This window comes from Camelina sativa, chromosome 7 (genome assembly GCF_000633955.1).
Source record: "Camelina sativa cultivar DH55 chromosome 7, Cs, whole genome shotgun sequence".
NCBI classification, from domain to species: domain Eukaryota; kingdom Viridiplantae; phylum Streptophyta; class Magnoliopsida; order Brassicales; family Brassicaceae; genus Camelina; species Camelina sativa.
The window spans coordinates 1901536-1915903 of NC_025691.1; the positions used below are offsets into that span (position 1 = coordinate 1901536).

Here is a 14368-nt window from a genome sequence, read left to right on the forward strand (position 1 = left end):
TTTTTTTTTTTTTTTTTTTCTCGAAAGGTGATTACTTTAAGGTGTGTTTTGCCCTCTTCCCTCTTTTGTGTGCTAAAAAAACAGTTTCTTTAGGCTCGCCTGAATTCTCTCCGACCATCATCATCACTCTTTCACTTTTTTTTCTTTCTTTAATCTCCAATGGAGCTTTGTCTGAATTGAATTCGAATAGTAAAGGCCAGAGATTTGTGTTTCTTTTTTAAGTCTTGTCTATTCGAGGGTTTTTGTTCTCATTCTCAGTTCTGTCCATTTTGTTGAATTTGGTTTCTCTTTGGATTTTAGTTTTGGGAGCTAACCATTGGGTTATTCTAAATTTTACAAATTGAGGGAGTTGTTTTGATCTTTATGTTTCTTCTTGTTTCTACAGGTTTGGATTATATCTATGCGGAGTAGGTTCTGTTTTTTATTTTCTATAAGTTATAACCAAAGTGGTTTTAATTTTGGTAGCTGCTAGAGGGATTTCACATTAGAGTGTGTATATTTATACATCTGATCAGAGATATGAGTCGTAGGGTGCGGCAGAGAGTGGAAGAGAAAGGAAAGAACAAGCTTGATTCACCAAGTTATCGTTATCCTGTGATTGGCGGCGACGACGATGTTGCACCTAAGGTTGAAGATTATGCGGATTGGACTAGTTTGCCTTATGATACAGTACTATATCTGTTTACTCGATTGAATTATCGCGATAGAGCTAGCTTAGCATCAACTTGTAGGACATGGAGAAGCCTTGGTGCTTCTTCTTGTTTGTGGAATTCATTGGATCTTCGTGCTCACAAGTTTGATCTTTCAATGGCACCTACTCTTGCAACTCGGTGTGCTCATCTTCAGAAGGTAAGGTTTCGTGGCGTTGACTCTGCTGATGCCATCATTCATCTGAGAGCAAGGAAACTGCTTGAAATTAGCGGCGACTATTGTAGGAAGATTACAGATGCTACATTGTCTATGATTGCTGCACGCCATGAAGCTCTTGAGAGCCTTCAACTTGGACCTGACTTCTGTGAGAAGATCACTAGTGATGCTATAAGAGTTATAGCATTTTGCTGTCCTAAACTGAAAAAGCTACGGGTTTCTGGCATGAGGGATGTTAGTTCTGAGGCTATAGAATCTTTGGCCAAACATTGCCCACAGCTCAGTGATCTTGGATTCTTAGATTGCCTGAACATCAACGAAGAAGCACTGGGAAAAGTTGTGTCTGTTCGCTACCTCTCTGTTGCCGGGACAACAAACATAAAGTGGAAAGTTGCATTAGATAACTGGGAGAAGCTACCAAAATTGACCTGTTTGGATGTCTCCAGAACCACCATTGACCATATTGCAGTTTCACGGTTGTTGAAATCATCACAGAGCTTGAAAGTTTTGTGTGCTTTAAACTGCCCTTTTCTCGAAGAGGATAAAAGTTTCATCTCCAATAAATTCAAAGGGAAGGTCTTGCTTGCTATGTTTACCAATACCTTTGATGAGCTGGCTTCTATATTTGCCGACAACTCAAAGAAACCAAAGGATATATTTGCTTACTGGAGAGATTTGATAAAAAAGGATAAAATCATCGATGAAATAATGCTTTGGATTGAGTGGATCATTTCTCATACACTTCTACGAATTGCAGAGAGCAGTTCACAAGGAGTTAACGATTTCTGGCTGAATCAGGGAGCTACATTGCTTCTCAGTTTAATGCAAAGCACACAAGAGGATGTCCAAGAGCGAGCAGCCACAGGACTTGCAACTTTCATCGTTGTTGATGATGAGAATGCTAGTATAGACTGTGGAAGAGCCGAAGCAGTTATGCGAGATGGAGGGATCCGACTTCTTCTAGAACTTGCTAAATCTTGGCGAGAAGGTCTTCAATCAGAAGCTGCAAAGGCTATTGCAAACTTGTCAGTAAATGCTAAAGTTGCAAAGGCCGTTGCCGACGAAGGAGGGATCAGTGTTCTTGCTGGTTTGGCAAAGTCTATGAATAGACTTGTGGCTGAAGAAGCTGCTGGTGGGCTTTGGAATCTCTCTGTTGGAGAGGAGCATAAGGTAAGGTCCTCTTATAAAGAGTTAAACACACCTGAACCTTTTGCTCTTTTAACTAACATTTGTTGTTTCTTGTTTTTGTATTAGAACGCGATTGCTCAAGCTGGAGGAGTGAATGCGTTAGTCGATCTTATCTTTAGATGGCCAAGTGGCTGTGATGGAGTTTTGGTACACGCTTGCCACCTTTAAAACCTTGCACTTTTGATTTGGAAATATCCAAAATTAACACTTCTGGCTACGTATTATTGCGATTGACGATTTTCATATACGATGATTGATTATAAAAACTACTACTTGTTCACACATGGATTTATAATGTAAACCTTTAGTTTATCCTTTTGTGTTATGGTTTCTAGGTTTATAATTATAGAAAAGTTGTAGAGACAAGGTTCACGAAATACAAAGATTGCTAGATTTGGTAGTCTTATTTTGTGGTGCTAGTTAGTAGTGACTATGTTATTTTAGTGTTATTATTGGTTTTTTTCTAAAAGAATATATATATACCTTTTTTGTGTGATTAGGAACGTGCTGCTGGGGCATTAGCGAACTTAGCAGCAGACGATAAATGCAGCACGGAAGTTGCAAGAGCAGGAGGTGTTCATGCCTTGGTGATGTTAGCTCGGAATTGCAAGTATGAAGGAGCTCAAGAACAGGTACGTCATTGTTTTCGAATGCACATAATTATTTTAAAAAAAAATAATTGCTTGTGAAATTTTGAGTGGCGAATGCTAGTGAACTGAGTTTGTAACAAATTGTCCTTTTTCAGGCGGCTCGTGCTTTGGCTAATCTGGCTGCTCATGGTGATAGCAACAACAATAATGCTGCTGTTGGACAAGAGGCTGGTGCACTAGATGCTCTTGTTCAGCTTACGCAATCGCTACATGATGGTGTTAAACAGGAAGCTGCTGGCGCTCTTTGGAATTTATCATTCGATGACAAGAATCGAGAATCCATTGCTGCATTTGGTGGTGTTGAAGCCTTGGTAATATGTTTCCTTTTCTATCTGTTTTAATTTTGTATATATTTCATTTATATGTTTCAGCTTCACCTTCAGGCAACTTATCACTTTTTTCTGATCATATAATTTATAATAGGTGGCACTTGCGAAGTCCTGTTCAAATGCATCCACAGGTCTCCAAGAGAGAGCAGCTGGTGCTCTTTGGGGACTATCTGTCTCAGAAGCAAACAGGTGCAGCCCTTTGAATTTATTTATTTATTTGTTATTGTATGCTTGGATGTGTGCATATATTGATGCAGCTTGTATATATTAATGCAGCTTTCGAGCTGCATCAAAACAAAAGCGATTTACGTAAAACCTTAATGACAATCCATTAATTGTTTATTTATTTTATGATATTTTTCTATCAGCATTGCAATTGGTCGTGATGGTGGTATACCGCCTCTGATTGCTCTTGCAGGATCTGAAGCTGAGGTAATTTGTTTCCTTATAAGTTCCCATGTCCTATACCCTTTAAAGTTCATCTAATCCAGCTTTTACCTTTTCCAGGATGTACATGAAACTGCTGCAGGAGCTCTGTGGAATCTTGCTTTTAATCCTGGTAACGCTCTGCGGATTGTGGAGGAAGGGGGAGTTAAATCACTTGTTCACCTCTGTTTGACTTCTGTTTCCAAAATGGCTCGTTTCATGGCAGCATTAGCATTGGCATACATGTTTGATGGAAGGTAATTAAAGATACATAATATCACATTAAAGATACATATTTGGCATATTTCTCTGTTATACTAAATCTAACTTTTATCTTATGTATCTATTATACAGGATGGATGAATACGCGATGATAGGGACTTCATCGGAAAGTGCATCTAAAAGTGTTACCTTAAATGGTGCTAGAATGATGGCTCTTAAACACATTGGAGCATTTATTAAAACTTTCATGGAGCACCAAATCTTTACAGGTGGTGCTTTATCATTTGCTCCATCTATGTTAGCACAAGTCGCAGAGAAAGCTCGAATCCCAGAAGCTGGCCACTTGAGATGCAGTGGTTCCGAAATTGGAAGATTTGTTACAATGTTGCGAAACCATGATGATACACTCAAAGCTTGTGCAGCTTTTGCGCTTCTTCAGGTATGTTTCATAATTCCAATTTTTTTTTTTGTGTGAAATCAATTGCATTTGAATACTAACCGATGAAACTGCAGTTTACAATACCTGGAGGTCGTCACGCAATGCATCACGCAAGCTTGATGCAGAACGCTGGAGAAGCAAGAGCCTTGCGTTCTGCTGCTGCAGCTGCGAATGTGCCTCGTGGAGCCAGGATCTTTGCGAAAATTGTGCTTCGCAATCTCGAGCATCATCAGGCAGAATCTTCTAAAGGAAAGAAAGTATCTTATAATAGGATTTGCATAGAATCATAGTGTCATAGAATTACCTCTGCATCTCTCAAACTATACAAGTCAAGCTTCAGGCTCATGCTGCAAAGAATCAGAATTTTCCTCAGAAGATGTTTGATTGGATTGAAGACAGAAAGCTGTTGTGATATATATATGTGGACTTATGTTTCTTTGTCTCGTTCGGAGATTTTCTGTAATAACAGACCTTAGGGATCAATGGCGTTCTTACATCCCTTTTTCTTTCAAGGCTCTGTCCATTTCTTGTGACATATATATTTGACATTTTATCATTAATATAAGAACCTTTGGAGAAGGATTTTGGAATACTTTTCTTGTTTTACCCTCAAGTTACAGATTTATCACATGACGAATGTGTTTAGTAAGAAGACATACAACAACAGAGAACATCAGAATCAGACATGACGCAGCACAAGCTGAAGCTGATCCACTTCTGGACCAGTCAGATCCATAATAACAGTCCCTACACTTGGAAGCCACTGGGATGAGGAAGATGACTCGGAAACTGACATTGTTGTGAATGATGACGATGATGCTTTGTCAGAGAGGTATGGCACTATATGCTTCTTCATGTCTGCATCAGATATCTGAAGATGATTTCCAGAGACGTTAACGAACTTCACCTTTCCAGCTTCATCCAAGGTTTTCAAACCGATCCAATCCTCGGTATAGAGCTTGGTCTACAAAAGGAAAAAAATCCAACCATTTACCATACCCGGATGTATCTGCAGAACCAAGCCATTTGAAACAATGATTGAAGAGTTTAAATTACCTCTTGCGGCGGAAGAATGGTCTTAAAAGACCCATCAGGATAATATCCAAACCATGAGGTCTCTTTAGGAATCAGTATTGTGTCATGCTCAAACTGATATTCAATAATAATAAAAATAAAGCATTACCATCAATAGAAACTTGTACGTTAATAGCAGAGAAGCGAGCTTCGATGACTCACCATAATAAGCACAAGAGTTTCCAAGCTTGAGAACCTCTCTTTATAAGTAGAGTTTTTGACTGGATATTCGTTGTTTAGCTTTGGGAGAAACCTACAACCTTCCATGTAACCAGCTATGTCCTATATGAAGGCATTAAGTTATAGCAAGAACGACAAGTCGACACTTCTAAACCTTTAACAGGAAAACAACTTACAGTTGGGATTTTGAGAAAACCACTAGGAGCCAAATGTTCCTGAAACTCAAACAGATGTACTAAGTCTAAGTTTAACAGAAAACTCACGCAGAAGCGGTAAAATAATCCTGAACATCATCATACCTGCAAATAGTCGCTGTAGATCTCTGCTTTGATCATACTGTCCAACATGATGCAAATCCAGGTAGCCTGCAAAAATCAAGAAAACATAACAAAAAAAAGTTCCCATGTCAATGGCAGTGTTATTCTAGAAGAACCCAAAATTTTGGAGGGAGTTAGTTAAGTTACTTACGCCGCAGAAAGGAATCGATGCAGTACCAGCATGAGGACCCGCTACCGATACAAAATTCTTAACCTATCATTAGAGAATTTTGCATTAGAGGAAGATACACACTTATAGGCATATGCATGTTTATGGGACTTACGGGTGGTGCTCCATAGCAAAACTCAATGAGAGCTCGACCGATCATGTTACCCTGAGAAAGCCCCACAATGCTGTAACCATCACTAAGCTCAGACATACTTTTCACCTGATAGTATAAAACATTACATATATAATGAAAATGGTATTTTCGAAAGCCAAAACTTAGCAAACACTTTATGCAATATATATATCTGACCTTGTCACAAACAGCAGATGTCTGCAAAACACACAAAGAAAAAAAACCAAAAATCAGATACTTATTTTATTTCCGGCAGACTCATACAATTCCAACATGTTACATCACTACCTGATCAAGGAGGGGCATGGTCCATGAGTCCCATGAGCCATTCCCAATCTCCCTGAATTAACAAAGAAACACAATAAATAATGGATTGATACCAAATTTTTTGAGCCATATATATGAAAGTGTTTGGTGGTATGATAAATAAAGAGGGAGGACATACAAGCAATATCCTTGAGAACCAGACCAATCACTTAAAAGCTCTGTGAATTGTTTCACTCCTGCATTACTGCATTTATCCCCAATTCCTGATGAAAGCAAAACACACACACAAACCCTTTTTTACTTTTATTCCACAGATTTGGGAATTCCAAAACCTAAAATACCCTTAAAAAAAAGATTGAATGATTAATTAACTAAAAAAAGAAGATGATTGTTGCTGTATCTATCTACTCATTCAAAAACGATCCCAATGACTTAAGGAGAAAAGGGGGAAAAAATAATTACCATGGAGAACTATGAAAGGAACAGAAGAAGCAACTGAGAGGAAAGTGAAGAAGATTAGGGCAACAATAATCGCTGCCTTAAGAAACGCCATTTTTTTCTTCCTGTGATTTGATGAATTTTAAGACAAAACAAACCGATCAAACTCAACTTATTCCTTATCCGGAAACAGAATCTCTAACTCTAGGGGTTTTGTTTGGTGGGAGAAGAAACTAGAAAACAAGATTTTGTAAAATGGAAACTCCGGTACCGGAACAAACTCCCCGGGCGAAGTTTTTAGTCTCGTCTCCTCCGACCGGATTTAATAAAATATTTATCTCCAAAGATCGCTCTGTACTTTGTACGATGAGATTTTATTTAACTCTTGTGGTGGCGTGTTCTTCTTATCTGCAGTTAAGCACGTGCGTAACACGCGCTAGTAAGTTAGTTGACTTTTAGTTGGCTTGTCTTATCCACGCGCGGCTTAGAGCGTGTGGTGAGTGTTATAAATTAAACAGAACAGTAGTCGCAGTTCCAATTTGATAAGAGAAACAAAACAAACAAATCATTTTTGATTCTCTCTCTTTTAATTGCTGTGCTTACGAATGGTGTAACCCTGTTAAAGTTAGCTATCTTCGAATGATGATTAAAAACAAGAGTTATCTAGTTAACTATGAATTCTTTTACATTATGGTAAATCATGAATTCTTTTACATTAGGTAAATCCATTACAAAATCAAAAGACAGTCAACTAGATCCCACAGTTACATGATCAACACATTTAATATTAATTGCTCTTCCTTCCTTTAGCAGCTCATCTCGAGAATCTTGAATGTGATACAATGAATATAACTGAATATTTAGTTACTTAAATTCTATACTTCTTCCAACGTATGGAGAGAGACCGCAACAAGAGCTAACATTAAAAGTGTGTTTTGCTTTATAAAGGGCCGAACAAAAACCCATTCAAATATGAATTTTCATCAAATAAAAAAGTAATAAAGTTACAGGCATCAAATGAAAGATTACAACATGAGACCTCTTCCAACAAGATATCAAATTTAATGTAATTATCAAGAAGAATTAGTAATACATATATAGAAGAAAAAAAAGAAATGATAAAATGAATTAAGAGCAGAGATCGAGACTCTCTCTCTCTCAGATTGTGTAGTTGTTGTTGTTGACATCGTTAAGATCATAGCCTTTCAGCTTTGCAGATGATTCGACTTTCCCCTTCAATGTCTGAAGCTCTCTCATTCTGCAGTTTTCATCAGAAATTTAAAAACACCCATGAGATTGAGATCATATCTCTGAAACAATCTAGCTAGAGACCAACAACAATCTCTACTATACATGTTAGATAAAACTATCAGAAATTTAACCTTGCAATTTCTGCGCGTCTTTTAGCTTCTTCAGCCATATTGTTAAGCTCCGTTGGGCTATTTCTCTCATAAACTGGCTTTTGACCTGTCTCTAAACCGTGTTGTGTACGCTTCTCTGTGGCCCACGCAGCCATTCGTTCTTCTTTGCCAAAATCCTTCTTGCCTGTGAGTGCAATCTGGAAACAAATCACGAGTTCTAGACTAGTTAGGCCAATTTAATTGTCAAGTACCACATTTTAAAGTAATAGATTTCGTCTTTGTATCCTACTACATACCCTCCCCTCGACCATTCGGTTCCATGATTTGCCACTTAGAGCATAACGGACTAGGAATTTGATAGGATCAAGTAACATGTAAGTTACTATGTTGAATATCCAGATAACTCCAGTCCAACCCCATCCAATGCTTCTGATTCCAGCAAAAGGCCAAGTTGCCATTGCTGATATCCCAGATGCAATCTATTAAAAATACACAATTGGATTCCATTAACAAATTGTATTATGAAGAGGGATTATGGGAGAGGATAAGAGAGTTGAGGGAAGTCTCTTTACCAGCTGAGCAATTAGGAAAGCAACTACAAGAAGAAAACCGGGACGCTCAACAAATGACCAGCTTCTGGAACGGGTCACGAAGATCAACGCTTGGCTGATTGTGCTGATTTGAAGGTAGACCGCGGAAGCCATCTGTTCATTCAAATGTGCAGCCACTTTCTTGTCTTTCATGTCAAAATGGTGCTGGTTGAAGTTTCTCACATGGAATATGTTCTACCACAAAAAGGGAAAGTTATATTCTGCTGACACTTGAAATTAGAGTCAAAACAAAGAGCAGGGTAATGTGTAGCTTACAGGGAAGAAGTTGGTTTCGTATGCTGCCCAGAAAAACACTACAGTCATGATTGCCAAGTAAGTTCCAAGTACAACACCAGTAGCAAAAATTTCCTTGAGTTTCCAACAATCTGGAGTTGGAGAAGGCTTGACTCTGTCCTTGGATATGGTCATGATCGTACCTTTTAAACATAAAACCAAATTTATCAGAGTTAATGCTTCAAGAACCAGCAAATCCTTAAGCTAAATCATAAAAAAAAAGTTAACAGTAACTAACCATCGTTAAGGATTGCAATTACAAGAACCATGAATGGAGGGAAGTCAAACTCCCAGAATACACAGAGAAGCATGAAACCCATCTGTAACATAGGCATAGAAAATTGTGTTCTCAGATGAATATAAGACCACGTATTTGTGAAAATCTGATGCATTTCCGACGTAGAAACTTACCACAATACGTATGGTGATAGAAACAGCATATATCTGCAAAATGAAGGTTAAAAAAGTATCAATCTAAGCATTAAATTTAAACTGTCAGGTAATAAGTCACTGAGGCTGAAGCATTTATGTACCGTGTAATTTTTCATTCTCTGGAAAATTGCACGGCTAGTCAAGACAGCACTGATGATAACACTAAGCCCGGGTTCTGTTAAGACAATATCAGAAGCACTCCGAGCAGCATCAGTTGCATCATCCACAGCAATTCCAATATCAGCTTTCTTCAAGGCAGGTGCGTCGTTCACTCCATCACCAGTCATACCGCATATGTGCTTTCGGGATTGTAATCTCTTCACAATCTCATACTTATGCTCTAGCGATTAAAAAAAGGTGTTTGTCAGATATTTCTGAAAGATCATAGTTACAAATGTAGTTTAAAAGTAATTAACTTTACCAGGAAAGACTCCTGCAAAACCGTCTGCTTTCTCAATAAGTTCATCAATGTTAACTCCTTCAGCGTTGTTATCAGCGAGTAAAGATGAAGACGGGTACATGTTTGTGCCCATTCCAAGTCTTCTTCCGGTTTCTTTGGCAATAGCAAGTTGGTCACCTGCAATTATTATGATTTTTGACTATTTATTACGGTAGTATAGGAGTTAAATATATAGTGAAAGGAGCTAAAGACTGGCTTTGTACCTGTGATCATTTTAACACTGACTCCAAGATGAAGTGCTCGCTCAATTGTCTGTGCACTGTCATGACGAGGAGGATCAAACAGAGGAAGAAGAGCTACGAAGTCCCATGGACCACCTTCGCCTTTAACATCACCATCTGGTACTTCCTAATATTGAATAAGGATTTTTTTACAACGTAATCAGATCAGGAGATATTCCATTAAAAACAAGTGCAGATTTACTTGTAAAACTAGTTAATTATGCCTCACCTGATATGCCAACCCAAGGGATCTTAGGCCACGTTCTGCAAATTTGTCGATTGTAGCATGTACCTTGTCCTTGATTTCTAATTTGTTGTGTGCCATATCCAAAATCTAGAGAAGGAAAAATTATCAGAATGATCTCTCAGAAAACAATGGGTAAACTTAAGATGAAGTTATAACAGCTATGTTATAAAGAAAGTTGACAGCAAAGGTTCTAACCTCCTCAGGAGCGCCTTTGCTGACACGGTGCATTTTGCCTTCTCCGTCTAAGTACGTTAATGCAGTTCTTCTATTAGCTGGACTGAATGGAAGAAAATGAAGTTCTTTAATTCCGGCACGTGCCTGAAGACAAAGTATCAGATCAATACATCATAGTTTATATACGAGTTAGTTGTATCTAGTTTACGGAAAGTTGAGTCTTGAGTCAATACCTCTTTCGGGTCTGACAACATTGAAACAATTGCAGTATCGATAGCATCTTGGTTCTCTAAACGTGCAGCTCTTGCAGCCATAAGCACAGCCATATCTTTGTCAATGCCCCTCTTAAAAACCTGTAACAAAAGAGATAAAAGTGCTTTTATTACATCATCGTCCCCAACCTATCAGGATCTGTAACTATCAAGTAAGTTGAAGAAAAGATGCAAACCTCGATCAGATTCTTATCCACGGAAAGCTTGTTTAGCGTGAGAGTACCTGTTTTGTCACTGCACAGAACATCCATTCCTGCCATTTCTTCAATGGCTGTCATTCTCTTTGTTATGGCACCCTGAAATGGATTGTAAAGTCATATATACAGAAACACTAAATCAACAAAAGTTAACTGACTCTGTCTTAAAGACTTGTACTGACCTGTTGAGCCAAGCGATGAGCACCAATTGCCATTGTAACAGATAGAACAGTAGGCATAGCAATGGGGATTCCACCAATCAACAAGACAAGAAGGTTATCAATACCAACACGGTACCCTCTTTTTTGGAGACCGTAAATAACGACGATTTCAATCGCCATTCCTACTGCAATCGAGCAGATACAGAAATTTCCTATTGCTGTCAAAACCTGGAAATCAATAGACAAAAGTTTATATTTAGTCACTGACTCCAAAAACCTTTGAAAATTTTATTTTACTCTAAAGTGTGAACAAACCTTTTGGAAGTGGCCAACATGGGTGGTACTGTCCACAAGATGAGCTGCCTTTCCAAAGAAAGTGTGGACACCAGTAGCAATAACAACTGCTTCAATTTCACCTTGCTTGCAAGTTGAACCAGAGTAAACTGAAGAACCCGGATTTTTGGTCACTGGCAGAGATTCACCTGTGAGTGCTGACTGGAGAGAATAGAAAACTAGCCAAGATTAGCCGAAAGAGAGATAAGGATGCAGAGCTATGATATCCTCATATATAGAAGTTGAACTTGCCTGGTCAATCTTTAAAGGGTCTCCTTCAAGAAGACGAGCATCAGCAGGAATGATATCTCCCAGTTTGATACTAACTATATCTCCGGGAACCAACTCAGCTGCATCTATCTCGTTCCATTTCCCATCGCGGATGGACTAAAACAGTTGATTGATAAGTAATCTACTACAATCAAATTTTAAATGAACACAACAAAAGGAATAAATACCTTCGCTTTAGGGGCTAACTGAGCCATGAGAGCCGCAGCTGCATTTCCAGCATTGTTTTCTTCTACAAAACTGATTGTCGAGTTTATCAAAAGTAAAACCACAATACCAACGAAGTCGTGATAATCCGGTGGCTTTCCCTGAACAGTTGAGAATTAGTTTCATCAGTCTTAAAATTGTTTTAAGAATCTGCGGTAAGCCGAGACCATCAACAACAATTCATGTATTTATGTATTGTTGAATAATGAACGGAGTCATGAGAAGGAACAAAAGACGTACTCCTCCATGTGCAAGACCAATGGCCATGAGGGCTGCAGCTTCCATGACCCATGAAAGTGGATTCCACATGAACCCTAAGAACTTGAGTATCTTACTCTCCTGCAGAACCAAATAAAAAGAGAGATCAACATAACATTAATAAAAGAGAGAACAAGAAAAGTAATGGATGAATGTGAGATCGAAAATTTATATCTTTTTAACCTTTTTCTCCTCAAGTTTGTTGTAACCAAATAAGGTAAGTCTCTCCTGCACTTCATTGGTAGTCAGCCCTTCTTTCGTGCATTTGAGATGTTGAAAAACCTCTTCAACGGGAACATTTTCCTGCAACGATCCATGAGAAATAGCAATCAATCATAGTTTCTATAATTACTTAAATAGCTATGAGCTATCCTAAGCAAATATCTGCAAACAAAAAAAGTGGCGAGGTATAAAAAATCACTTACCAGATCAACGCTCTCCGTGGTGATAGCCTTGAGAGATTCTGATATGTCCGTCATATCGAACTTCCTTTTTGCTTGAGCCGGAAGTTACTAAAACTCAGTTATGAAATCTACAATGGCAGCAGGTAATTAATTAATTAATCATCATTAAAAGACTACATATTTTCCTTCTTCCTGAAGATAATACAAGTTCACTTTTTTTTTATCATCAAGCATCTCCCTCTTAACACTTTCTTCTACATACTCAACTCAGACGAAAAGTAACAATTTGAAATCTATGCAGACGTTAATCAAAGACAAGAAATGCAGAATAAACACTTACCAGGAGGACCAGAAAAAACCTTCACCAAAGCATCACCCGTTAGCCCTTCACAAAGGAAACAAGACAAGCTTTTAAAAACCAGGGGCAAATCGGGGAGTTCAGACAAATGTGTAATGTAGGCAAACATATAAAGAAGACAATAAGGTCTATATAATAACGAGTTCAAAGATTTGCCGGCCAGATTAACCCAATGCAGGAAGAAAGCTGACTCATTCATAACGCCATTAATTCAATATTTCTTCTTTTTTTAATTGTCATTGTTGTTACCGTAAAAATGTAAACTAAAAATAAGGATGAAAAAAAAAAGATGATCTGAGATATTCCTTTACCAATGTACATTTGAAGACGTAGAATGAGTAGTAGCCTCTCTCAGCATCTACCGGCATTAGGGAAGTAATAAATCTAAACTAAACTGCATTACACTACTGGATATAATAAAAGATTAGCCCTATTCCTTAAGTTTGTTTTCTCTTTGTTAACATTTTACCTCCGTAAGAAACCTAGATTGTAACTCGTGCTGCTAGCAATCAGGAGAAGAAAAATTCCCAAAAGTCAAAAAGATTCTGACTAAGAAGATGTTAATGTCTAAGGTCGAGCCAAGCAAAGAAGCATTGACCTCTGTTTTTGCCTATTGAAAAGATTAGAGGGACAAAAAAAAAAAAAAAAAACAAATTGGCACACGCGTCGAATAATTTGATCAAAAATTCTTTATTTCACCGTTGATCGCATTATTGTAGCACAACAAACGGTCCTATTCTTAGAACGTGAAAGGAAACTCTCTCAAAATGTAAAATTTCTATAATAAACAAATCAAGATAGTGGTAATCCATGATGTTGGGATATATACGCTAATCAGGATATTCGGAGATTCTTGAGAGCTTAAACACCCTCCATTAAAGCAAAAATCAAGAATATTAAAATATATAACAAGTTTTTATTGACCATATAAGTCTTCAGAAGACAAAGAACCATTTAGTGGACAACAACAATTTTTGTAGCCGGACGTCTTTTGGACAAGTTTCTTGCCTTCTGTTTTCTTATAGTTTAATTAGATAGATTCTAAGAGAAAGATCCATTGGCCGTACCAAATTACGGGAAGATAATTAAATTAAGGGTGAAATGTGGTGTGTACCTTGTTGGATCATGGATATGACATCAGGCAAATTGGGTCAAGAAGTATACATAGGCATCAATAATGTCAAATTAACATAAAGCTTCCCATGGTCTTGTAGGTTTTTCATTGAACTATCGTGGAGCTGTAGATTCTTGCAGTAGCTGAACCCGAAAACAATGGTTTCTGTTCCACTCGTGAACTGGTCGGTTAACCGAGCAATCTTCATTTAGCCTCTTTGCCTGATGAAGAAAAGGAGGGTGAAGCCAATTGAGAAGTTACGTATATATCCAAGAAGTGGTTGTAAAAGATGTAAACT

The 14368-nt window shown here is 37.9% G+C and overlaps 3 protein-coding genes across 3 annotated transcripts; 1 reads left to right on the forward strand and 2 right to left on the reverse strand.

Annotated features, from left to right (window-relative positions):
- On the forward strand, positions 1-4700 carry LOC104699873 (protein ARABIDILLO 2). Its single transcript, XM_010415268.1, has 10 exons — positions 1-41; positions 386-2037; positions 2122-2202; positions 2556-2687; positions 2801-3016; positions 3129-3223; positions 3403-3466; positions 3542-3717; positions 3815-4121; positions 4196-4700. Exons 2-10 carry the CDS (start codon positions 520-522, stop codon positions 4409-4411), a joined length of 2805 nt encoding a protein of 934 aa, XP_010413570.1. The 5' UTR covers positions 1-41; positions 386-519; the 3' UTR covers positions 4412-4700.
- LOC104699872 (palmitoyl-protein thioesterase 3) lies at positions 4678-7055 on the reverse strand. Its single transcript, XM_010415267.2, has 12 exons — positions 6971-7055; positions 6724-6824; positions 6440-6524; positions 6283-6334; positions 6172-6192; positions 5977-6081; positions 5844-5906; positions 5675-5740; positions 5552-5590; positions 5358-5477; positions 5178-5270; positions 4678-5085 (listed from the first exon to the last, which is right to left on the reverse strand). The coding sequence occupies exons 2-12, from the start codon at positions 6812-6814 to the stop codon at positions 4801-4803; spliced, it is 1020 nt and encodes a 339-aa protein (XP_010413569.1). The 5' UTR covers positions 6815-6824; positions 6971-7055; the 3' UTR covers positions 4678-4800.
- LOC104699874 (ATPase 7, plasma membrane-type) lies at positions 7655-13031 on the reverse strand. Its single transcript, XM_010415269.2, has 22 exons — positions 12939-13031; positions 12620-12726; positions 12378-12497; positions 12177-12275; positions 11900-12037; positions 11694-11828; positions 11424-11603; positions 11130-11336; positions 10927-11046; positions 10712-10831; positions 10500-10622; positions 10287-10391; positions 10040-10184; positions 9798-9953; positions 9478-9716; positions 9356-9388; positions 9183-9264; positions 8927-9087; positions 8633-8845; positions 8357-8539; positions 8082-8257; positions 7655-7957 (listed from the first exon to the last, which is right to left on the reverse strand). Exons 2-22 carry the CDS (start codon positions 12671-12673, stop codon positions 7858-7860), a joined length of 2889 nt encoding a protein of 962 aa, XP_010413571.1. The 5' UTR covers positions 12674-12726; positions 12939-13031; the 3' UTR covers positions 7655-7857.